Raw genomic sequence first — 26,234 nt, 5'->3', positions numbered from 1 at the left:
TCTGGGAAAACTTTTTTTTGGAGAAAGCAACATTTATGCTGACACTTGAAGGAGGAAGAGTTTTAAGATAACACCTTGTGTGTCTGAGGAACGCATGTGGTTCAGAACTGCTTGAATCTAAAGTAGGAGTGTGGGCTAAAAGTTGCACATGAGGCTTGACGGGATGCAGGGGCCTAATTATTCATTAAATTGCCATGCAATTTTTGTTTGTGAGTTCATGTTCCTTAAAATTTTGTCTGTGGGATCTCTTTGAAGCCATGGAATATGGTTTTGTTTTACCACATAGTAGCATCATTATCAACTCAGGCCCACTATTTTTTATTTTTTAAAATAGCTTTATCAAGGTATAATTGGCATATAGTAAAGTACACATATTTGTACAGCACAAACTGATGAATTCTGATATATGTATATACCTGTGAAATCATCACCACGATCAAGATAGTGAACATATCCATCACCTCCTAAAATCTCCTTGTGCACCTTTGTAATCTCTTCCTCCTACTGCTTTCCACTGCCCCATCCCCAAACAGACACTAATTTGCTTTCTGTCACTATAGATTAGTTTGCATTTGCTAGAATTTTATATAAATGGAATCATACAGTATGTACTCTTATATATTTGGCTTTTTCCACTCAGCATAATTATTTTGAAAATCATTCATGTGTATTAGTGGTTCATCTCTTATTGCTGAGTAGTATTCCATTGACTGTGGAATTCCATAGTATTCCATAGTTTGCTTATCCCCTAATCTGTTGAAGGATATCTTGTTTGTATCTACTTTTTGGTGATTATGAATAAAGCTGCTATAAACATTCAGATACAGATTTTTGTGTGAACATAAGTTTTCAGTTCACTTGAGTAATACGTAGGAGTAGGATTGCTGAGTCAGATGCTAAGAGGGTTTGTTTATCTTTATAAGAAACTGCCACAGTGCCTTCCAAAGTGACCACACCAATTTGCATTCCATCAGCAGTGGATGAGTGTTTCTGTTGCTTCTTATCTTGCCAGCATTTGATATTGTCAGAGTTTTTGATTTTCGTAATTCCAGTAGGTGTGTAGTGGTGTCTCATTGTGTTTTTTGTTTTTTCCTAATGGAAAATGATTTGGGGCATCTTTTCATATACATATTTGCCATTTGTATGTTTTCCTTTGGTGAAGTGACTGTTCAGATCTTTTATCCACTTTTAAAACTTGGGTGGTTTTCTTATTGTTGAGTTTTAAGAACTCTTTCTATATTCTGGATACTAGTTCTTTCTCAGATTTTTGTTTTGTGAAGATTTTCTCCCAGTTGTGGTTTGTTTTTTCATTCTCTTAACAATGAAGAGCAAAATTTTTTTATCAATTTGCTCTTTTATGGGTTATGCTTTTGGTATCATATCTAAGAAATCTTTGATTTACACCAAGTCACAAAGATTTTCTTTTATGTTTTCTTTTAGACATTGTTATAGATACAGTTTTAGGTTTTACATTAAGGTCTGTGATCCATTTTGAGTTAATTTTTGTATGTGGTATGACGTATGTATCCAAGTTCTTTTTTTTGCATATGGATATCTAATTGTTCTAGCACCATTTGTTGAAAAAGCTGTCCTTTTTCTTCTATTGCCTTTGTGTCTCTGTCCACGTCAGGTGTCCATGTATGCGTGGGCTTATTTCCGTAGTCTGTATTTTATCCATTGATCTATTTGTCTGTCTTTATATCAGTATTACATGGGTGATTTAGTACTGTATCTGAATATATTCATAATTTCTGACCCACATTTCTTTGTCATTCATGCACCAAAGTGCTAGTGTGAGTGTAGTGTTACAGAAACAACCTTGAATCTGGCGTAAAGCAAGTACTCAGTAAATGATAGCTGTGAAGTGACAATCTAGTAATAGATTACTATTACGAGTAATAGTAATAGGTTACTATTATTACTATTATTACTATAGTAATAGATTACTATTACTAGTAATAGTAATAATGAATTCTATTAACCGTACAACTTCCTATGTTTATTACTATATTGTTAATGATTTGCAGTACCTGGTGAAAGGTAAAGATATATGTGTGCATGTGCACATGGTTATGGAAGTGTGTGAACAAAATAAAATTTGAGGTTTTTATGTTTAGCGAGTAATTCTCCATGTCCTAAGAGAAAGCATTGAACATTTTTTTTAAAAAATTTATTTATTTATTTTTGCTTAGGTTGGGTTTTTGTTGCTGTGCGCGGGCTTTCTCTAGTTGCAGTAGTGGGCTTCTCATTGTGGTGGCTTATTTTGCTGCAGAGCACAGCCTCTATGCGCACAGGCTTCAGAGGTTGTGGCACACGGGCTCAGTAGTTATGGCTTGCGGGCTCTAGAGCGCAGGCTCAGTTGCTGTGGCGCACAGACTTAGTTGCTCCACGGCATGTGGGATCTTCCCAGACCAGGGCTCAAATCCGTGTCCCCTGCATTGGCAGGCGGACTCAACCACTGCACCACCAGGGAAGTCCCAGCATTGAACATTTTAATTAGCAAAACTGTGGGAAAAATAATGCAGATTACATACAATCACAACAACAACTTGAAAACCAAGGGTATATTATTAGAAGCTTCATAGAGATGTGGGAAAGATCAAAGAAAGTAAGAAATGTGGATATGAAAGTCATTATTTTTCCATTAAATTTCAAAGCCATGCTGAGTGCTTTGAGGGTTGAGGAAGGATGAAGATTAAGGGGGCTAGAGCTATAGTTTTCCCTAAAACTGGAACCAGAACTAATTCTATGATCTAAATTAGGCCATCAGGAAAAGGTAGTAAATACAGGTAAATCAAGTAGGGTGGTTCCAGGCTTTCTACTCAGTTGAGCAGTTCCGTTTGGGGACACACCAAATATTCTTTTGATATTGGGTCACTTCTTTCAGTTGGATTTTTGCCACTAAAAAATGGAATCTGGGAATTCCCAGGCGGTCCAGTAGTTAGGACTCCTCGCTTTCACAGCCGAGGGCCCGGGTTCAGTCCCTGGTCGGGCAGCTAAGATCCCACAAGCCCCGCGGCGTGGCCAAAAAAAAAAAATTCTGGAATCATTCTTTAATATGACTGCTTGTCCTTAGTTTTCACTAACTGTTTGAATTCCCCGCATTGCTGGATATGCATCAAATTGTCACTGACCTTCAGATACAGTTTTCGTTCTTCACTGGTGCGTGAGTTGGTGGGATAATGTAGAGTGTAATTCCCTAAATTAAATGCAAACTGCTATTTCAATTTGAAAAAGATTGTGGATCTTGTAATTACTAATTCTTTTCTACAGGTTTGCCCATTTAGCAGCAGTAAAGCTATTGGAAGGACTACAGAAATATGATACAGATGATGAGAGTGAAATTGATGAAAATGATATTAAGTTTTTCATAAGACATGGTGTTGAGGGAAGCACTGATGCCAAGGATGATATAGGTCTCAGTGAGTCGGATAAAACAGATGCCAGAGGTAAGTGTGCCAACTCTTCCATGATTTTTCCTTTAAAAAATACCACAGATTTGGGAATTATTTTAAAGACAACTACCATCTACAAGGTAAAATACTTTGATATTTTTTGGGGAACCAGAACTAGTACAGATTTTTGTACTAGGGGTTGTTGAACATATAAAGAATGTGAGACATGATCTTTGTCCCTCAAAGAGGAAAGGGGTATTTTCCTGCCATATAACCCTGATTTCACTTCTCATGATATTGGTCAGAGAGCCATGGTTCATATGAATGGATGAGAAGAACTGTTTCAATGGCACTCTTTCATAGAAGAAAGGTGAGAAGGATCTTTTTGAACGGAGGCTAACCAAAGCAAAGGCAGCTGTAGTAAAGTGAGCAGAGCTTGGCACTGGATTCAGACATCAGAGCTTCACCTCTTTCTAGCTGTGTTACTTTCTGAACCTTGGTTTCCTCATCTGTAAAAATGAGAATATTAACGTAATGTCATCCCACAGACTGCACTAGAGAATGGGAAGTGCCTAGAGGCTTAGTAAATGTCAATTCCCTTCCTCGTGATCTCTGGAAAGTACTTTCAGTTATTCTGGCAGGAAAAACTAGTACCAAAACTGTATTGTCTGAGAAAAACTTCTAATTCAGATCTAAATTTAAAAAAAAAATTTTTTTTAAGAGCTCCCAGAACATCGTCAGGCAGAACCTCACTCTCCAGGTGATGGTAGAAGCCTCTTTCCTGGTGAATGCAACCTAAAAGATGCTGATATTAGGGGCTCCCAACAAGCAGCCCACCTGGATCACCCCACAGTGAGGCTCAGAGTCAGTGATCCCTTCAGAATTTCCTGACAGCTTTATTTTAAATAGCTTCACTGAGATATAATTCACATACCATTCAATTTACCCATTTAAGGTGTACAATTTAATGGTTTTTAGTATATTCAGATTTGTGCAACCATTATTACAATAAAATTTGTAACATTTCCATCACCCGCCAAAAGAAACCTCATACCCATTAGTAGTCAATCCCCCTAATCTCTACCTTCTTCTCCCTTCCCCTCAAACCACCCCCCAATTAGGCAACTGCTAATCTACTGTCTGTCTCTATAGGTTTGCCTATTTGGGGCATTTCATATGAATGGGATGATACCATATATGGTTTTTTGTGACTGGTTTCTTTCACTTAGCACAATGTCTTCAAGGTTTATGCACATTGTAACGTGGATCATTACTTCATACTTTATTCCTTTTTATTGACAAATAATATTTTTGTATGGATATACCACATTTTATTTTATTTTTAATTTTTTTAAAATTTAATTAATTAAATTTATTTGGCTGCACTGGGTCTTAGTTGTGGCATGCAGGATCTTTGTAACGGCATGCAAGCTCTTAGTTGCAGCATGTGGGATCTAGTTCCCTGACCAGAGATCACACCCGGCCCCCCTGCATTGGGAATGTGGAGTCTTAGCCACTGGACCACCAGGGAAGTCCCTATAGCACATTTTATATATCTACTCGTCAGTTGTTGGACATTTGAGTTGTTTCCACATTTTGGCTATTAAGAATAATGCTGCTGGGACTTCCCTGGTAGTCCAGTGGGTAAGAGTCCATGCTCCCAGTACAGGGGGCCCGGGTTCGATCCCTGGTTGGGGAACTAGATCCTGCATGCCGCAACTAAGAAGTCCGCATGTTACAACTAAAGATCCCGCCTGCCTCAACGAAGATCCCACGTGCCACAGCTAAGACCCGGCACAGCCTAAATAAATAAATATGAAAAAAAATAATGCTGCATGGACATTTGTATACATTCCTTTTTGAAAATGGAAATGTATTTTCATTTCTCTTGGATATACACCTAGCAGCTGGAATTGCTGCATCATCTGGTAAAAATATGTCTAACATTTTGAGGAACTTTCAAGCTGTTATGCAAAATAGCTGCACCATTTTATATTCCCACCAACAATGCCTGAGGGTTCCAGTTTCTCCCCTTCCTTGCTAATGCTCGTTATTGTTTGTCTTGTTAATAACTAAAACTGTTTTAGTGAGTGTGTAGTGGTATCTCAGTGTAGATTTGATTGGTGTTTCCCTAATGAATAATGATGTTGAGTATCTTTTCATGTGCCCATTGATCATTTGTATATCTTTTGGAGAAATGTCTATTCAAATCCTTTGCCTATTTTTCAACTGAGTTGTTTATCTTTTTACTATTGAGTTTTAAGAGTACTTGCAGATATAAGTCCCTTATATCAGCAAGTATAAGTATTTGCAGATACTTTCTCCTATTCTGTGGGTTGTCTTTTAACTTTTTTTTTTAACATCTTTATTGGAGTATAATTGCTTTACAATGGTGTGTTAGTTTATGCTTTATAACAAAGTGAATCAGTTATACATATACATATGTCCCCATATATCTTCCCTCTTGTGTCTCCCTCCCACCCTCCCTATCCCACCCCTCTAGGTGGTCACAAACCACCGAGCTGATCTCCCTGTGCTATGCGACTGCTTCCCACTAGCTATCTATTTTACGTTTGGTAGTGTATATATGTCTGTGCCACTCTCTCACTTTGTCACAGCTTACCCTTCCCCCTCCCCATATCCTCAATTCCATTCTCTAGTAGGTCTGTGTCTTTATTCCTGTCTTACCCCTAGGTTCTTCATGACCTTGTTTTTTTTTTTTTCTTAGATTCCATATATATGTGTTAGCATACGGTATTTGTTTTTCTCTTTCTGACTTACATCACTCTGTAAGACAGACTCTAGGTCCATCCACCTCACTACAAATATCTCAATTTCGTTTCTTTTTATGGCTGAGTAATATTCCATTGTATATATGTGCCACATCTTCTTTATCCATTCATCTGATGATGGACACTTAGGTTGCTTCCATGTCCTGGCTATTGTAAATAGAGCTGCAATGAACATTTTAGTCATGACTCCTTTTGAATTATGGTTTTCTCAGGGTATATGCCCAGTAGTGGGATTGCTGGGTCGTATGGTAGTTCTATTTTTAGTTTTTTAAGGAACCTCCATACTGTTCTCCATAGTGGCTGTATCAGTTTACATTCCCACCAGCAGTGCAAGAGGGTTCCCTTTTCTCCACACCCTCTCCAGCATTTATTGTTTCTAGATTTTTTTGATGATGGCCATTCTGACTGGTGTGAGATGATATCTCATTGCAGTTTTGATTTGCATTTCTCTAATGATTAATGATGTTGAGCATTCTTTCATGTGTTTGTTGGCAATCTGTATATCTTCTTTGGAGAAATGTCTATTTAGGTCTTCTGCCCATTTTTGGATTGGGTTGTTTGTTTTTCTGTTATTGAGCTGCATGAGCTGCTTGTAAATCTTGGAGATTAATCCTTTGTCAGTTGCTTCATTGGCAAATATTTTCTCCCATTATGAGGGTTGTCTTTTGGTCTTGTTTATTGTTTCCTTTGCTGTGCAAAAGCTTTGAAGTTTCATTAGGTCACATATGTTTATTTTTGTTTTTATTTCCATTTCTCTAGGAGGTGGGTCAAAAAGGATCTTGCTGTGATTTATGTCATAGAGTGTTCTGCCTATGTTTTCCTCTAAGAGTTTGATAGTGTCTGGCCTTACATTTAGGTCTTTAATCCATTTTGAGTTTATTTTTGTGTATGGTGTTAGGGAGTGTTCTAATTTCATACTTTTACATGTACCTGTCCAGTTTTCCCAGCACCACTTATTGAGGAGGCTGTCTTTTATCCTAACTTTCTTAATGATGTCCTTGCCAGTGCAAGTTTTTAATTTTAATGCAATCCATTTTATCTATTTTAAAATTTTGTTTGTGCTTAAATTTCTTTTTTGTTGATTATACTGAGAATTAGCAAGGACTTATTAGCACTGCAGAAGATGAACAGTTGATTTGTAGAATTTCAGTGTCTTCTGAAATTAGTTGATTAGGAGATTTTTGTGAAGTGATCATTGTCAGTGAATCACAAAAATTTTAAAAGATGTTTAAGGAAAGACCAAGAACGAAGCTAGAACAGTTTCCTTCTGTGGTGTGTTTGACACAAATGCACTCTTACACCCTTGCCATATAGTGAGGCTCTGGCTGGTGCCCAGCTGGGGTGCTTGCAGCTAGTGAAGGTACTATATATGAAGTCATGTGCTATTTGACATAACTATTTAATTTTATTCCAGGGCAAAATCCAAAGGACTGGCCAGTCTCTTGGAATACTAGGTTTTGCCAGAGTGCCTACGGGGGACTGAATGGATTTCTTGTCATCACGGACTTCTTGGAACTGAGCCTCAATTCAGAGCATTCTTTAGTGAATTAGGTTTAGGGTCATGGCATCATAGAACCCCATTTGAGGTTTGATTCCTGGCTCAACATTTCTGTCACATGTCATCCAGCATCCAATCACCTTCAGTGACAAGGCCCCCACTATCACCCATGTGGCCCATTTCTACCTTTTGACAGGGGTAAATGTATAAGGCACTTATCGTAGTGTCCTTCCCATCACAGGCACTCCACAAATACATGATAGCTCTTAACTGTTTTTTTTTTAAACATCTTTATTGGAGTATAATTGCTTTACAGTGGTGTGTTAGTTTCTGCTTTATAACAAAGTGAATCAGTTATATATATACATATGTTCCCATATCTCTACCCTCTTGCGTCTCCCTCCCTCCCACCCTCTTAACTGTTTTTGTTGAAAAGTTTCGCCTTTGTTAAGATCTTTCTTCCTGGAACTAATCCCTATTTATCCTAGCTCTTACCTCCGATGATCCCATAGAACAGCCCTTTCAAAACATAGCCTTCAAATGTTAAAGAATTAAATAAACCATCACAATTGTTTCCATTTTATGTAACATTAAAAAAAAATCCCCTCTACTTGTTTGCTATTAGTTATGGTGGATCCCAAACCTGTCTGCCCGTCAGAATTGTCTGAGGAGCTTTTACTAACTACTGATACCTGAATTTGTAGGACTGCTATGGGGCTCAAACATATACATTTTTTAAAAGTACCCCAGTTGATTCTGATGTATGTAGTTTGGAACCTGCAGCTCTAACCTATTGAGAGATAAATCAGAGTGGTGAGTGTCAGGGAGAAGAGGCTGTGATTTGCTAACCTGGTTGTAAAGCAGAGTTTCTCAGCTTCTGTGTTATTGACATTTTGGGCCAGATACTTATTTGTTGAGGGGGGCCCACCTGTGCATTTTAAGGTATTTAGTAGCATCCTGAGCCTCTACATGCCAATAGTCTGTTTCCCTCCATCCCCCGAGGTTTAACAAGTAAAAGGTCTCCAGATATTGCCAAGTGTTCCTTGGAGGAGAAAATCACCCCAGGTTGAGAACTTGTACCACAAAGGATAGAAAAAATCATGGTTTTGATAGCTGGAGAATAGCTCAAGGTAGCTCTTAACACACTTCCTTCTCAATATCCTCTTGCCTAGATATTACAAGTGACTAATCATAAAATTGGGGGGCTGGATTAGTTCTGATTTATCATAAATCAATCAAGCATATTTCAGTTTTTCTAATTTTCTGACATAAATAGATTGTGCATGGTCCTGTAATATACAACTAGTCCTAAAACACTGCTAGCCAGCCTCCCTCCCCTCCCCTCCCCTCCCCTCCCCTTCCCTTCCCTTCCTTTCCCTGGTATTAATAGTCATAACAGTGATATATCCTCCAACAGCAGGAAGAGAATCCTCCATTTAGATATTTCACTTCTTGTTCACCCTAATACTCTGCTACTGATATGTGTCCTTCTATATAGACACCACCCTCCCTCCATCTCCTTCCCCGAACCATACAGACACTGACCATGCAGACACTGGCTTTAGAGGAAGCGTATGCTCCAGGACCAGCATCCTGTGAGCTCATGAGCTGTTATCTGTCTAAACTAGGTTCCTGTTCAACTCTGTCTTGCAGTGAGAGCTTATAAGAAAATTGTAGAATTGAGACACCTCCTGGAAATTGCAGAGAGCAACTATAAACACTTGGGAGGCATAACAGAAGAAGATCTAAAGCAGAAGAAAGAACAGCTTGAGTCTGAAAAGTAATGTCCTCAAAACTTTGATGGTTTGTTTTTACTTACCTTTCTAAATGCCACGTGAGGGTTTGTTGATTAACAACTTATTTTTTCATCCCCACCAAAGGGTGTGAGTTTCCAACCTGTTTTCCTCCTAAGCCCCCAGATGGAGAAGGTGTTAAGATTTTTAAAAAATTGTGGTAAGGGACTTTCCTGGTGGCACAGTGGTTAAGAATCCACCTGCTTGTGCAGGGGACATGGGTTCGAGCCCTGGGACGGGAAGATCCCACATGCCGCGGAGTAACTAAGCCCGTGCACAACTGCTGAAGCCCGCGTGCCTAGAGCCTGTGCTTTGCAACAAGAGAAGCCACCGCAGTGAGAAGCCTGTGCTCCGCAACAAAGAGTAGCCTCCACTTGCCGCAACTAGGGAAAGCCTGCGCGCAGCAACAAAGACCCAACACAGGTCTTCGTTGTGGTGCCAAAAACTTGTGCACCAATTTAAAAAAATTTTTTTTTTAATTAAAAAAAAATTGTGGTAAAATACACATAAGCATAAAATATATCTTAACCACTTTTAAGGCAGAATTCAGTAGTGTTAAGTACATTCCATATTTTTGTACAACCATCCTCCAGAACTTTTTGTCTCGCAAAACTAAAACGCTAAGAGTTCCTGTTTTCGTTTTTTTGTGTTTTTTTTGTTTTGCGGTACACGGGCCTCTCACTGCTGTGGCCTCTCCCGTTACGGAGCACAGGCTCCGGACGCCCAGGCTCAGCTGCCATGGCCCACGGGCCCAGCTGCACCGCGGCACGTGGGATCCTCCTGGACCGGGGCACGAACCCGTGTCCCCTGCATTGGCAGGCGGACTCCCAACCACTGCGCCACCAGGGAAGCCCCTTTGTTTTTTTGAGACCACAGCTACTTTGAGCTTTTCAACCAACACAGTCTCTAGCCATCCCTATCGAATTGGACTGCTTGCTCACAAGTCACCAACCTAGTCCTATGTTCACGGACAGTGGCACCCCTTAGAACGCTTGCATATTCCCTCACCTTTCACTTCCTGCACCTGAAATTGGCTCTCGGTACATATGGTACCTCTCTAGTTAATTAATGGCTGCTGGGATAGAGGATGCAAAGTGCTTATTTCCTCCCACTGCCTCTTTTCTTGTCTCTGCTTTCCACAGTGGACAGGGAACACAGGGAGACAGGAGGGGAGACTTGTAGTTTAATCAAAACACGGGTCTGTAAAGAGCAGTGCACATGGATTCTCCACTTCCCCTGCCCTTTCCTTTGGTTGGGTCTCTTTCCCTCATACTCTTAGAACCTCCTGTTTCTCTTGCATTCACCCTCTTCTGAATTTAATCTCAGTAAGAGGTCTGGTAAATGTATTCAGAGTAACATCTAAATCTTTGATAAGATGGGTACTTGGGAGTTTGAACAGAAGACAAAATCTTAAGCCAAAATACTCTGTCTCTTAATGGGATTTTAGGCACTAGGAAGTTGTGGTAGACCAAAAAGAAATTTTCTTTTTTTTAATCAGGGGCCTTCTTGGTATCTCATAAATTACATCACATAAGTAGCTGTCCACTGTCCCTCTCTCTCTCTCTCTCTCTCTCTCTCTATATATATATATATATGTATGTATGTATGTATGTAGGTATGTATATTTTGGCTGCATTGCACAGCATGCAGGATCTTAGTTCCTTGACCAGGGATTGAACCCGTGCCCCCTGCAATGGAAGCGTGGAGTCCTAACCACTGGACCGCCGGGGAATTCCTGACTGCCTCTGTATTGATTAAAGTGTTTGAGATGTAGAATATTTTTAGTATTGGCCTCTGCCTAAGAACCTAGCCGAAAGTTCTTAGCTCCCTTGTAGTCTAGAAAAGTACTTCACAGTAGAGCAATTATTTCCTAGATAATGAGCTTTAAATTTTGTTCCCTTTACTTCTCTTCCAAGACATATTACTGTACTACTGCTAGGGATGCTTGTAGTACTCCTGAGCACTACTGTATGGTAGGCACTATATAAGCCTCTTGTATATATTGTTTCATGCAGTCTTCACAGCTCCATTAGCTATTATCTCAGTACGTGGATTAGGAAACCAAGACTGAATTTACAAGTAACACGCATGAAGTCACAAAGGGAGGACTAAGCGTGGGGGGTGGAGCCAGGATTTGTGTCTGAGTCTATATGACTCCAAACCTATTATCCAAGGTCATTACAATTTTAATAATAGTCTTTAATGGAACGTTTAATTCTAATGTTCACATTTCAGTGTGAAATGGTTATTATATTGATGTAAGTCATTTGAGCAGGATTTTTTTTTTTTATAAAGATTGCTTTAGCCTTTGTGCCAGATTGTAGTTTCCTATTAGCTGAGACTGCAATGTTTCCTCTGAGTAAGCTTTACTTCTTCTCTAGTATGTGTTTCTCACTTTGTGTTGAGTACATCTGAAGACATTTATTCTTTGGGTACAAACTCCTGATCTTATATCTAATTGTAAAGGAAACCTGGATAAGTATTAGTTTGAGAGATGTCCTTTTGCCTTTGTCATTATTGATTGGTTAGATGAAACTCAGAATACAGCAAAACGTGGTTGTGTTATTCTGTCCTGGGGCTGATTTTCTCTTCTCATTTGCTGAATTCTAGGTTTCCACAGTTAATGTTCTTTTTTCTTATCTCTAACCTCAACCCCACTCACTTCCATACCAGGGCTACTACTGTATACTCTTAGATTGCCCTCCTTCAGACCTGACATCCAACTCAACATGCCTTGGGAGTTCTGGTGCCCTCACCATCCAGCAATAAGGCAGAAAGAAACCCTGGTTCCAGTCCTAGCATCGCTTGTCTGGGTATATTTTAACATCTTCCTGATATGTCTCCCAACTTCCTGTCCCTGCTCCCTCACCCCCCACCCTCATCCCCTGCAGTCTGTTCATCATGCTAAAACCTAAGTCAGATAAATCTCACATATTGTTGACTGAAAGAAGCCAGGCACATAAATGAATATAATGTACAATATCATTTACAAGCAGAGACAAAACTAATCTAACACGATAGGTATTCAGAAGTGTGGTTACCTCTGCGAAGTGAGGGTTGCCTGGGAAGGGCATGAAGGAACTTTCTGAGATGATGGAAGTATTTTGTATCTTGGTAGTCATGGTGGATGCATTAGTGGAAACTCATTGAATTGTTTAGTTGATATTTGTGTAATTCGCTCAAAGCAAATTTTACATCATTAAAAAAAACAAAGCAAAAGACATTTAAGAGCGTGCCGTTTCTCTGTTGAGATCCTCTAATGGCTTCCCATTTCACTCAGAGTAAAAGCCGAGTCCTTGTTGTGACTTACCAGGCCCTACTTGTTCTGGCTCCCTTTTACCTCTCTGACTCTACTCCAGCCACATTGGCTTCTTCCTTCGAGTTCACCAGGTGTTCTTCTGCCTTAGTGCCTTTGCACTTGCTATTCTCTCTGTCTGGGATGCTCGTCCCCCAGATGTCTACTTGATTATCTCTTATTTCCTTTTGGACTTTGCTCACAAGCCCCCTTCTCAGTAAGGCCTTCCCTGGTCATTGTGTATGGGGTATTAACCCCCTCCTCAACAACATTTCTATTATTTTCTTGCTTTATTTTTTTCTCCCTTAGCATTTATCTCCTTCCAACATACTTATATTTACTTACTTATATTGAAATACATATATTTACTTATTTATTTTCTTTACTGTCTTCCACCACGGCTGCCAAGGTAGGCCCCACAAGGGTAGATTTGGCCTGTTTTGTTCACTGCTTTTATCTCCAGTATGTATAGATCAGTGCTGGCTCATAGTACACTCTCAGTATATATTTGTTGAAAAAATGCTTTCTTTGTTTTATTTGCCTTAAATATAATGTATATAATGTATGGATACTTTTCACTATTACCCAAAATAATTGCTAGTTGATATTGGAGATTGATTGAAACCAAATTTTTTTGACAGGACTATCAAAGAGCTGCAGGGCCACCTAGAGTATGAACGACTACGCAGAGAAAAATTAGAATGTCAGCTGGATGAGTATCGAGCAGAGGTGGATCAACTCAGGGAGGTGCTGGAAAAAACTCAGGTTCCCAACTTTGCGGCTGTGGTTGGTATCCTTCTTAACACATTTATCTTTCTCAAGAAGTAGTATACAAGAGTAGCTAAGAGTACCAGCTTTGGAGGGGGCTATTTGGGTTTGAATCCTGGCTGCAGCCCTTTTTGGTTTGGACAAGTCATTTAACCTCTCTTTGCCTTATTTGTAAATGGGAGTTAATAACATATTTTCTAGGAGTAAGGAGTAAAGGAATATACATATACACATACATATATATATATATATATATATATACACACACACATACATTACTCTATAAAACTATATATACATACACATACATATGTGTCTATGTACCTACCTATCAGTTGGAATAGCAACCTGGTTCATATGTGTGCAGTAATTTTTATTATTATTGTATCATGTAAGGAAAAAAATTTTATAAGCAGAGTAATCAATAAGAATTCTGAGACAGCTATGGAGTATGTATGTTTTAATTCTAAATATCCAAAATAAACTGCTGTAAAAAGAAACTGACATGAGAAACAGATAACAAAGAACAAATGAAGAAAAGCAGGTGGAGTATAGAAAATAGAGTGAAAGTGACAGCAAGAAACCCCCAGTGGTGCTTGCCTTTCAGGCCATCCAGTCTCAGTAGAGCAGGCAGAAAGCTCACCAGGGAAACTTTGACCCTCACTCTCCCCTGCTCTGAAGATGTGGCCTTTGTGGACAGTTCATGTGACATAGTGTAGGGATTCAGGTACGTTTCATATTTTCCTTCCATAGGGAATTTTTTTCTTCAGTCCTCGTGGGTAAGTTAATTTTGTTCAGATCTACATCACCTCAAATATGATATATAATAAAAACTTCCTGGCTTCTTTTTATTTTGTACAAACTAATCATTAGTCTCTTTAATAACCATTTAAAAAGTATTAATATATGTGCTTATTGTAAAATGTTAAAAACAGGGCAGATATCATATCAAGTTCCACTCTCCAGAGGAAGCCGCTATTAATGGTTTGGTCTCATATTAGACAACATTCTGTTCATCTGCATACGTGTGTATTTCTGTATACAAATTCACTTTCTCTGGGTTTTGGTATCTCACCAGTGCTTAATTTTCCAAGGGATAGAAATAATCATCATAATCCATTATCTTCATTTTTGCAGTGACCATCTTATACCACGTTTAGCCTCTGGGGACACTTTAGTATGGAGAGGCTGGCTGGGGCAGTCATGTGGTGTTGGCTAGCGGACATACACCTTTTATAAACTACCACTGACACTCCAGATCCGCTCCCTCTCCACCTTGTGGCAGGAACTCTGCCTATTCTAGTCTCCTCAGAGGCAAGAACATACATTGTTCTTCGCTAGCTAGCTGCCTAGATCTTTTGGAGATCACCCGAGCTGCACGCCTTTTGAGTCAATCCAGATTGATGGTCTACATAGAAAATTTTTGGTTTTTAGCTATTTAAAATTATCTTTTCTTGCCCAGAAATGTCTGTTCCCAGGGTGGTTTGATGTCATACACTAATAGAGCACATCCTTCCTAAGACTTTGCTCTCTACCAACAATGTGTAGCTTTCAGGAGCGCTGACTCGAGTCCCTGTACTCTGGGCCCATCGTTTTTTGCGGTCCTGCTGTAGGTTACACGAGTTTTTGTAAATGAGCAAATGTCACTGACCTCTAATGGCAGCTGCTTATTTTCTGTTCTGCAAAAGCTTCTGGGTCTCAATTTCCTCATCTTTAAAATGAGGATAACACCTACCTCATGGGATGGTATTGATGTTAGATGAAATACTGTGTAGAACTCCTGAGGTATTTTCTGTCTACTAGTATTCATGGTATTCTCCTTTCCTCATATCCTTTTCTTTTTTTTCCTTTCTTTCAATTTTCTACATTTGAGTTGTATAAACAGTCAGTGGATAAATGTGTGTAGCCCTATGCATCTGAAAGGAGGAGGAATTAGTTTATTGTGGAGTCAAAATATGTAAAGTATAAATAAAATGAACTTTTGATTCAGTGCTCATTTATATAGAGGCTTCAAGAAGCTCTGACTAAATCTCTCCTGCCACCTTCTGGTAAGGACCTATGATTGCATATGACTTTTTCCCCTACAAAAGAATCTGCAAGAGCATAATTTTTAGCCAGAAAAAAAATTCCTAGCATAGTCTGACATAATGCATTTAAATAGGTTTTTTATAATAATAATAACTGGTTTTGATAATAATACATTTTTATAGTGCTTTCTCACATATTGTCTCAGCCTGCATTAACCCACTTCACCAGCCTTATTTTCTATTCTCCTACACGTCGCCTACCTTTTCTGAACTTGCCCCACACTTTCCCACCCCCAAGCCTTTGCTCGTTTTGTCCATATACCTTGAAGCCTTTCTGTCAACTCTGCCTCTCAAAATCCTCTTTAGGAACCATCTTGTTCATCAACCTTGTCCTAACCCCCCTGACCACAAATGATCTGTCTTCCTTTCAGCAAGCACTTTGTACTGCTCTGAGAGCACCTCATCATTTGTATTATAGTTCAATTGGCTACTTTACACACAGCACTGAAAATTTAAATTCTGTGAGATCTAACTTGCCTTGATTAATAGCATCATCAACAGTTACTGAGTACTTGCTATGTGTTGCGCTCAGTGCCAGGAACTTTATACCTGGCAGATGTTATTTTCTTCATTTTACAAATAACAAACCAAATCTCAGAGAAAATAAGGAATTCGCGTAGTCATACAGCTTGTTAGATGGGCAGCCATGATTTGAACCTAACTGCCTAACCCTCTTTTAGTGACACTTGTTACTGTCACTTGTATAGCCCCTTTGCCCTTCCAGCTCACTCACTGTGCTTATGAGAAGATTTAGTTTGAAAAATTGGTCTTTAAAATTTTTTTTTAAAGAAGATGTTGGGGGTAGGAGTTTATTAATTTTATTTATTTTTGCTGTGTTGGGTCTTCATTTCTGTGCGAGGGCTTTCTCCAGTTGTGGCAGGTGGGGGCCACTCTTCATCACAGTGCGCGGGCCTCTCACTATCGCGGCCTCTCTTGTTGCGGAGCACAGGCAGGCTCAGTAGTTGTGGCTCATGGGCCCAGTCGCTCCGCGGCATGTGGGATCCTCCCAGACCAGGGCTTGAACCCATGTCCCCTGCATTAGCAGGCAGACTCTCAACCACTGCGCCACCAGGGAAGCCCGGTCTTTAAAATTTTTGATGTTAGGTCTTCAAATAAGTGAATTTATTTATGAAAATTTAAATATAAAACTTATAGTAATTTGATAAAATGTTACTTATGCTGGAATTATACACAGTAATTCAAACATTTATTTCAAGATATGTCTTAAATACAAAGTTGAGGTGATGAAGCTTCCAAAAGATAACACAGTGTGATATCTTTGTGACCTTGGGGTAGAAAAAAACTTGATAGATTCGACTTTATTAAAATAAGACTTCACTTTATCAAGGACAATATTAATAAAGGCAAGCCAAAGAGTAGGAAAATATATCTCCTTCCTTATTTTCCTTCCTTCTATCCAAAAGCACAAAGAACTTACACAAACCAGTATGAAAAAGACAGACAATCCAGTAAAAAACTGGGCAAGACATGATCAGGCGCTTCACAAAATAAGATATACAAGTGGCCAATAAACATGAAAATGTACTCAGAAGTGTTACCAGAATTATTATCACAAATATAAATTAACACCCAACAAGATGTCAATATACCACCAAAATGGCTAAAACAATACAAAACAGACATTACCAAGTATTGATGGGGATGTGGAGCAAGTGGAACTTTTATTCACCACTGGTGGAGTGTAAATTGATTTTAATCACTTGGGACAATTGTTTGGCCACATTGAGTACAGCTGAACATATACACATCTGTGACTCAGTTCCCAGTGCAATGAGTACATGTCTCTTGATGTACACAGACGGGCACCAAAAGACATGAACAAGAATATTCATATTAGCATTATTATAAATATCCCCCAAACTGGATAAAAAATTCTACCAACAGTAAGAATGAATACATTTTGGTATAATCATACAATGGAATATTATAAAGCAATGGAAATGTATGAATTACTGCTCTACACATCACTATGGGTCAATTTCACAAACATAATGCTGAGCAAAAGAAAACTACAGTATGATACCATGCAGTCCCAAAATATGTAAAATAAATCAAGTTAATAGTGCCTGGGAGGAGGCAAATGGATGATTCTGGGATACAGGTAATGTTCAGTTTCTTGTTCAATTTCTTGATTTCAGTTGTCACATTGGGTGTTTTCACTTTGTAAAAATTCATCACACTACACTTTTTGGGGTGCTCTTTGATAGGTGTATTGTACTTAATGTTTACTTAAAAAACGTAAACTAGATGGGAACTATAATAGCTTTGGTAGAGATGTCTGTCTACAGATTGATGCAGCACTGAACTCCTCATAGCTTCCATCTCCAAAACCAGTATCATTCGAGAAGTCGTTGGTCTAAAGCTTTGGGCCATGCTTGCTAATCAAGAACAGCCAACCTGGAACTGGTAATATTCTATGAATACTTCTGTGTTTAACTTACCCTTGTTTTCTATCTCTGCTGGGCTTCTCCCTGTCCTCTGACATCCTAGCTTGTGAGCCTGTAAGGGTCCTTGGAGCAATGAGGGCTTAAGTGAGTTTATCCAATCTGAGCTGTTAGTCTAAGGAAGTTCTAGAAGTTTGTGATTTCTCTATTGGTTACTGCTTTGACACTCTGATAAGAGACTGTTCTGGTAATCAAAGTGGGATTTATCTCCCTTTAGTTGTGTATGCTTCCCAAAACTTATCAGATTGCATGAAATTGTTTTAAAAACAAGAATTCCATATACCCAGGCAATAATTTGTAGACACATAACCTGTCAACAGTTTCACGCAGTATTATTAATCTCTTCAACAAACCTGTAAATTCTTTCAGATGGAAACCGGTTAATATTTAAAATACGTACATTTTCACATAGGGGTGGTGGTTTAATTTACACTTAGAATTGCTTTAGGTGTCTAAGCACCATGAATCATGTGTTTAATATCTCAGTATTGCAGTTCTCTTTTCCTGAGTTTGGGAGAAAACACGTATTAGGGAGAAATATGTTTCTGTCTATAATTTATGATGAGGAAATGACTAATCTTGGTGAAGAATGTTCCCCAAATGCAGAAACTTCTGGAATTTGGAAGCTCGGAACTTTCAACGAACACTTACTGGAGGCCTGTTGAGTGCCAAGCACATATTTTCTTTTGAACTAGTTTACAGTAAGGCTTGCTTGGTTTGATAGAACGACGTACATATTTGATGTTAGTAGATGCTTTGGTATTTGACCACTATTTCTAGAGTATTTGGGATTGTTTAAACTCCTTCAGGAGTTAGCATATATGAAAAGTAAAGGAAAATAAATATTAACTGTTTCTGAAAGTCTGGTAACTCTATTAAGCACTAGAAAATTGGCTACCTCTGACAAGTAGCTTCCTCTTTTCCTACATTTTCTATATTCTTTCTCTAATTCTATCTATCTAGTTGGATGAGGTTAATAAACTCTTGCCCTACCTCAGTGTCCTTTCATAGACATTTTTGCATTCATCCCGTAATGATCTTGAGGACCTCTTGAAAGCTGGGGAGTGAACTGAGCACCTCTTTTATATCTGCTATTCCACCACAGACTCCTGAGTGGGAACCAGATCTCATTCCTTTTTGTATACCTGTAGCACAGTATACACAGTACACAGTGTAGTTTTAGGAACTGAATGAGCAAATTTTTTGCTGGAAGACAGGATGGAGGAATGGTTACAACATGAACTTTGGTGTTGGACAAAATTTGGATTTGAATCCTGCCATTTACTTAGTTTTGTGACCTTGGGAAAAGTTGATTAATGTCTTTGACTTCTGTCCTTGTATCTATAAAATGTTGTTAATACAACCTATTTCACCTTGTTATATATGTAAAGTATGAAATACAGTGGGTACCATATGCTAAGCCCCAGTAAAAGGTTTGTTGTTACTGGTCTTCAGATTGGTTGGTAAGCTTTTTCAAGAGAAGGGACCATCATGTTGCCCTATGCTCACCAGTGCCTGGCCACTATATGGGAGGGCCAGCAGATTCCCCACCTATTCCTCTCTCAAGGGGTAGGGAACGTGTGTGGTTTTTTTTCCTGGGTGGTGTTGGAAAAACAGCAGTTTGCTTCTATGTTCACACACTTCTATGAGTTAAGCTGACTGACCTCATTAGCAAAGGTGTAGGTGGGAACACCTTGGGGAATCCTACCTCCAGCCAGGGGCTCTCCTGATGGACATGTGGCCTTGTGATGTTCCTGAAACTCCTGCATTCAGATCTGTCCTGCCCAACTGAGTGCAGAGCACTTTTCTGACTAGAAGAATTATTCAAAGATGACTGACATCTAGTGAGTATCCACTGTGTTTCTAGTCCTCTCTTACTCCTTCCCAGAGCATGTATTAAGAATCTTCTGTGCTAGGTACTGAGAGTACCACAACGGATGAGAAATATTCAGAAACAGTGTGTGGCAGGGCAAAGTGAAAGAGACAAGAGCAGTTGAGGGATGTTTTGTGAACAGAGAAGGAAATACAGGATCCAGGAAATGTGATTCCTAACAGAATGGGGCTTGCACAGAATCCAGAGGATGCCATGCTAATGCTTTGTGTTATTTTGTTTAGTAATATGTTGTAAAATGTTGGTCTAAAATAGAAGCAGAAACAACAAGGTGTTCTGTGTGGGGGATGTATGAGGTAAAGGTAGGACTGGATGATTTCTCAAGGTACCTCCCAGTCTGATGAATCAGCACAACATGAACTGGCGCTTCTGATGTAAGTATTTACACAAAATTCTAAAAGAAATGTAAACCAGAGTTGAAAATGTTGTCATGGTTAAATTTTTTCTTTTGGAACAGTAATGTAGAAAGACAAAAATGTGTCTAGCATAGAAATCTTATTTGGCTCTCTTTTCCTTTGTAGGAAGATGACCCTTCTTGTGAGTCAAGCAAAGAGAAGAGGCGAGTGAAGAAAAAGGTATCTTCTGGGGGAGTTTTTGTGAAAAGGTACTAATCAGTGAAATAACTTTAAATAAACCTGCTTGATTTTTCTTTTCTTTTTAAATTGATATAAAATGTAAATCTATAAATTCTTCTCAGAATTACTCAGACATGCTGTTATTCCAATTCTGAAGGCAGAAATGTATAATGTCAAATGGATTAAAATTACATGGACTCAGTTGTATTCCCCCTCCCAATATACTTTTTATATATTTATGTAGGCAAGTCAAAAACTCTAGATTTATGAGTAGTTAATTTTCCAAGTATTGACATAAACTTTACAATATAAGATAACACAGTAATCAAAAGGTCTAGTTATAAAGATTATTAGAAGTTCTATTATGGCTTTATAATAGAATTATATTTCTTTTACTTTCTGTAGAGAGTACCCTTTTACTAGTGTAGGTATAGCTTTTCTCCCAACTTTTCAAATGACTTTATTTTTTAAAAAAAATTTATTTTATTGAAGTATAGATATATAATGTTAATTTCTGCTGTACAGCAAAGTGATTCAGCTATACACACACACACATTCTTTTCCATTATGGTTTATCACAGGATATTGAATATAGTTCCCTGTGCTATACACTAGTATCTTATTTGTTTATCCATTCTATATTTAATAGTTTGCATCCCAATCCATCCCTCCTCCACCTTTCTCCTCCCTTGGCAACCACAAGTTTGTTCTGTGTTAGTGAGTCTGTATTTGTTTGGTAAATAAGTTCATTTGTGTCATATTTTAGATACCACATATAAGTGGTATCATATATGTCTTTCTCTGATTTACTTCATTTAGTATGAAGTAAATGTTGCTGCGAATGGCATTATTTCATTCTTTTTTATGGCCGAGTAGTATTCCATTGTGTATTTATACCACATCTTCTTTATCCATTCAGTTCTTTTTTTTTTAACGGTATGCAGGCCTCTCACTGTTGTGGCCTCTCCCGTTGCAGAGCACAGGCTCCAGACGTGCAGGCTCAGCAGCCATGGTTCACAGGCCCAGCCACTCTGCGGCACGTGGGATCCTCGCAAACCGGGGCACGAACCCATGTCCCCTGCATCGGCAGGCAAACTCCCAACCACTGCGCCACCAGGGAAGCCCTATCCATTCAGTTCTTGATGGACACTTAGGTTGTTTCCATGTCTTGGCTATTGTGAATAGTGCTATGAACATAGGGGTACATGACTCTTTTTGAATTATAGTTTTGTCTGGGAATATGCCCAGGAGTGGGACTGCTGGATCATATGGTAGCTCTATTTGTAGTTTTTTGAAGGCACCTCCATACTGTTTACCACAGTGGCTGCACCAATTTACATTCCAACTAACAGTGTAGGACAGTTCACTTTTCTCCAGACCCTCTCCAGCATTTGTTATTTGTAGATTTTTATTTTGTCTACATTTTTTTTAACATCTTTATTGGAGTATAATTGCTTTACAGTGAGTGTTGTGTTAGTTTCTGCTGTATAACAAAGTGAATCAGCTATACATATACATACATCCCCATATCGCCTCCCTCTTGGGTCTCCCTCCCACCCTCCCTATCCCACCCCTCTAGGTGGTCACAAAGCACCAAGCTGATCTCCCTGTGCTATGCGGCTGCTTCCCACTATCTGTTTTACGTTTGGTAGTCTATATATGTCCATGCCACTCTCTCACTTTGTCACAGCTTACCCTTCCACCTCCCCGTGTCCTCAAGTCCCTTCTCTAGTAGGTCTGCGTCTTTATTCCTGTCCTGCCCCTAGGTTCTTCATGACCATTTTTTTTTTTAGAGTCCATATATATGTGTTAGCATATGATTATTTGTTTTTCTCTTTCTGACTTACTTTACTCTATGACAGTCTCTAGGTCCATCCACCTCACTACAAATGTTGCCATTCTGACGGGTGTGAGGTGGTACCTCATTGCAGTGTTGATTTGCATTTCTCTAATGATTAGCGATGTTGAGCATCTTTTCATGTGCCTATTGGCCATGTGTATGTCAAATGACTTGAGTTTTAAAAAATCTGAACTTAGGAGACAAAGACAAGTAAGTTTTAGAAAAGGACAACTTTTTACAATAACAACCGAATATCTCCAGGGAGGTTTACATAAAATGAAAATCAGCTTTCGTAAAAAGAAAAAAAACCGTAACGCATGTTTGCCAAAAATATACATTTAAATAATCTGCTTTAGAATTCAACCATTGTTTTGTCTTGCAAGCCTTATAAGAAAGGAATAACAGAGATGAGGTTGACTGGACAGGATGAAAAATATGTGGCTTTATTATTCTTTCTTCTCTTTTCCCTTGACTTTGCTGACCAAAGAACCACCATGGCATTTCATTTCAGTTCTGACTTCAATTCCCTCACTTTTCCTACCCCACCCTTTTCTTCCTTGAGCTAGCAAAGACGTGTGACTCTCTTGGGGCACTTGTCTAGTTTCTGCCTCCCTCTGAAGATCTGATTGCTGGCTTTGAGCTTGCTTCACTGGCATCAGCCTTCCTACCATACCCCAGACTGCCCATCTCTAGGCCCTGGCAAGTACCTTACATGGACAGGCCATTTTGGCCCAGTATCATCAGGACCAGTTTGCCCTGACACGAGTGCATTTGATTGCTAAGACCAGTTTAGGCTGGTCAAAGGCCTGTAAGGAAGTGTTCAAAAATGGTTTACCTATCCTTTTCATAACCTTTATAGTCATTATTGTTAGTGTCTCTGTGGTTTCCAATAGGCTTTCAATCTGTAGTAAAAACATTTGTCAACATTTATTGGCCACTTACTATGTGTGTGATCTGTACCAAGTCCTTTACATGTATTACTGCTTAATTCTCACCACAGCTGTATGAAAAGAGGTACAGCATTTCATACATGGGGATTAAGAAAGTCACCCAGAGTCACACAGCAATGTGGAGCTGGGATTCTGACCTTAGGAGGGGAATTTCAGAGTCTGCATTCTGGAATTCCCAAAGCCAACATTTCTCTCACTTTCTGGGACTACACACAGCCTTACCTTTTCCTTCTAGCCTGAGGACTCTAATCCCAACCCTGGAAATAGTTTGTTACACTTCCTCCTGTTTTCTCAAGGCCACATCTCTAGTCTCTGTACAAGTGAGGTAGGAAATACCAGAAGAGTGTTGTAATAGAAGCATGCACCCTTGTGGCAGAGGTTCCCTGGATGTCTCCCAATACCTCTTTCTCCCCTTTTTCTATAGTATTAGGGTTTACCTGGGCTTGTGGCTGCTCAGGATAAGGACTGACTTCCCAGTCGTCTTTGCAGCTAAGATACCAAGTGTGGCCAACAGAGTGTGAGCGAAAATGGTGTGTAAAACCCTAGGGGTCATGTCCCTAAAGGGAAAGGGCTTTCCCACACCTTCCCCTTTCTTCTTCTGGAATGTGGGGTGGTAGCGAGTCACTGAACTTTGCAAATGAAAGCACTACCAGGGGTGATGGAGCATAAGACAAAAAGGAGCCAGGACACATGGAAAGAAGAGCCTGGACAGTATTGCTAAGTAAAGTATTAGCAAAATGCAAATCACAACTACAGTGAGTTCTCAGAGAACTCAACTTGGAGATTACTCTTACTATCCAGTAAGAACATAAAATCTTGAGTTAAAGTCTTGTGACTTATCTGCCATGTGATCTTGGCAACTTCACCTGTGTGAAGTTACAACTGTGTGACCTTAACTTCACTTACCTGGTTTCTTTAGCTGTAAAATGAGGATAATACCACTTACCTAAGAGGACTGTGATGAAAAACAGATGAGTTGATATATATCATTTAGTATATTCACTGTTATATATAGTCAATGTAGCTATTCTACAAAATGACAATCACTAATTTTAGTGTTGGTGATGACCACAGTGCTTTCCACTGCCTCATTTTTTTCCCCTTTATAAGTAGAGGGATGTGGAGCTCACCTCCTCCCACAAATACATCAAAAAATCCAGCCACATGTGGAATAGTTCTCACAGAACACCCACTGAATGCTTTCAGACCTCATACAACCAAAGCTTCAAGAAAGATCCCCATGTAACTGGGTAGGATGAAGGGAAAAGGGAGAAGAGGAGGAAGTGGGATGGGACCTGCACCCCTGGGAGGGAGCTGTGAAGGAAGAATGCTAACCTCACCGTGGGAACCTCCTTCACCAGCTGGGAGGTATGCCAGACAGATAGGGAACTTCAGAGGCTGAAGAGGAGGGTATGGGAGTTGGCCTGAGGCACTGCAGGGTACGGAGAGACCAACACAGATGGTCCTGACCACATCACCACACTTCCCAGCCCAAGATGTGCGCCTGCTGGTGTGCAGAGCGACTGGGTGCTGAAACTCAGGCTTCAGCAGACAGACCCAAGGAGAGGACTCTGTTTGGTTGCATGGAGACAGACCAAAGGGTCTGGAGCATGGTCCAGACCATAACTGGGGGCGTGTGCATGTGGAGGTGGGGCTGAAAGCTGAACTGATAGCTGGCCATCCCACTGTGGTTGCTGGGATGCAGCTCTGGCAGGTTCCTGCTCTGGCGGACTTTTCACTGGAACCACACATGCGTGCCTGAGGGCACCCTGGGCTGACTGCGGGTTCAGGGGATGCAGCTCCAGTGGGTTTATGCGCTGGTGGCTTGGTGAGCGCGTATGCTCTGAACTTATTACCAGGAGGTGGGCCCAAAGGGCAGCGCCAGCAACACTGATCTTTGTGGGTGCACACACCAGGTGGCAGGCGGCATCACAGAATCCCACGTCCTGGCAGGCAGCTCCTGGAGAGGAACATGCAGTGGCTCCTCTCCCAGAGGGAGCACTCCAGTCCTGCCTACTTCACACCACAGCTGAGAACCAGATCTAGGGATCTGCACTACAACAACTGGGGAGCAGACCCTGCCCCTGACAGGGCTGTGACACCCAGAGAGCAAAGAGCAGGACTTGCTCAACATCCATTATGGGCTCTGGTCACCATGACACTAATCACACTTCCCTATCAAGGGGATAATGGCTGGCACACACACAGGAAAGACGTGGCAAGCATCGATACCAAAAACAGCCCTTGCACCAAAGATATTGGACTCAGGCAGGCTACACTGGGATGCTCCCACATAAAAACAGCCCTTCCAGACCACAGTAGATAACTGCTTCTCCTAAATTCATAGTCAGAGAAATATAAGAAAAAAGAAGCAAAGGAATTACTCCCAATTAAAAGAACAAGAGAAATCCCCTGAAAGGACAAACAAACAGTGAAACAAACCTCTACAGTCTACCAGACCCTGAGTTCAAAAAGGAGGTAATAAAAATGCTGAAGGAATTAAGAAATGCTATTGATAGAAATGTAAATCACTGTAACAAGGAACTAGAAACTGTAAAGAGGAGCCAATCAAAATTAGACAACTCAATTGCCGAGATGAAAACCGAAGCTAAAGGCAATAAACAGCAAAGTAAATAATGCAGAAGGACAAATAAGTGATCTGGAAGATAGAATAATGGAGATCACCCAGTCAAAACAGCAGACAGAACGTATGCTATCTATGGGATAATATAAAGCACACTAATCTACTACGTCTAATAGGGTTCCCAGAAGAAGAAGAAAGAGAAAAGGGGATTGAAAATGTATTCAAATAAATTATGGCTGAAAAGTTCCCAAACCTAAAGAAGGTATTAGATATCCAGGTCCAGGAAGCACAGAGGGTCCCA

At 39.8% G+C, this 26,234-nt stretch overlaps 1 protein-coding gene across 7 annotated transcripts in view; it reads left to right on the top strand.

Moving 5' to 3' along the window:
• The window catches only part of ANKRD42 (ankyrin repeat domain 42), a 55,289-nt gene extending 34,671 nt beyond the window's left edge, over positions 1-20,618 (top strand). For 5 of the 7 annotated variants that reach the window (XM_082844910.1, XM_082844911.1, XM_082844909.1 and 2 more), the window contains 4 exons: positions 3,274-3,449; positions 9,339-9,465; positions 13,415-13,559; positions 20,506-20,618. In XM_082844910.1, the coding sequence (XP_082701036.1) occupies positions 3,274-3,449; positions 9,339-9,465; positions 13,415-13,559; positions 20,506-20,595 (538 nt within the window). In that variant the 3' untranslated portion in view covers positions 20,596-20,618. Of the gene's footprint in view, positions 1-3,273; positions 3,450-9,338; positions 9,489-13,414; positions 13,560-20,505 lie in introns of those variants that run through there. The other 2 variants (XM_082844912.1, XM_082844913.1) reach the window with 2 other exon arrangements.
• Positions 20,619-26,234: the final 5,616 nt, after the last annotated feature.

The sequence above is a fragment of the Leucopleurus acutus genome (assembly GCF_964270905.1).
Source record: "Leucopleurus acutus genome assembly, chromosome: 8".
Taxonomy (NCBI): Eukaryota; Metazoa; Chordata; class Mammalia; order Artiodactyla; family Delphinidae; genus Leucopleurus; species Leucopleurus acutus.
The sequence above is the reverse complement of the archived record's forward strand: the minus strand, read 5'-3'. Positions and strand labels throughout refer to the sequence as shown.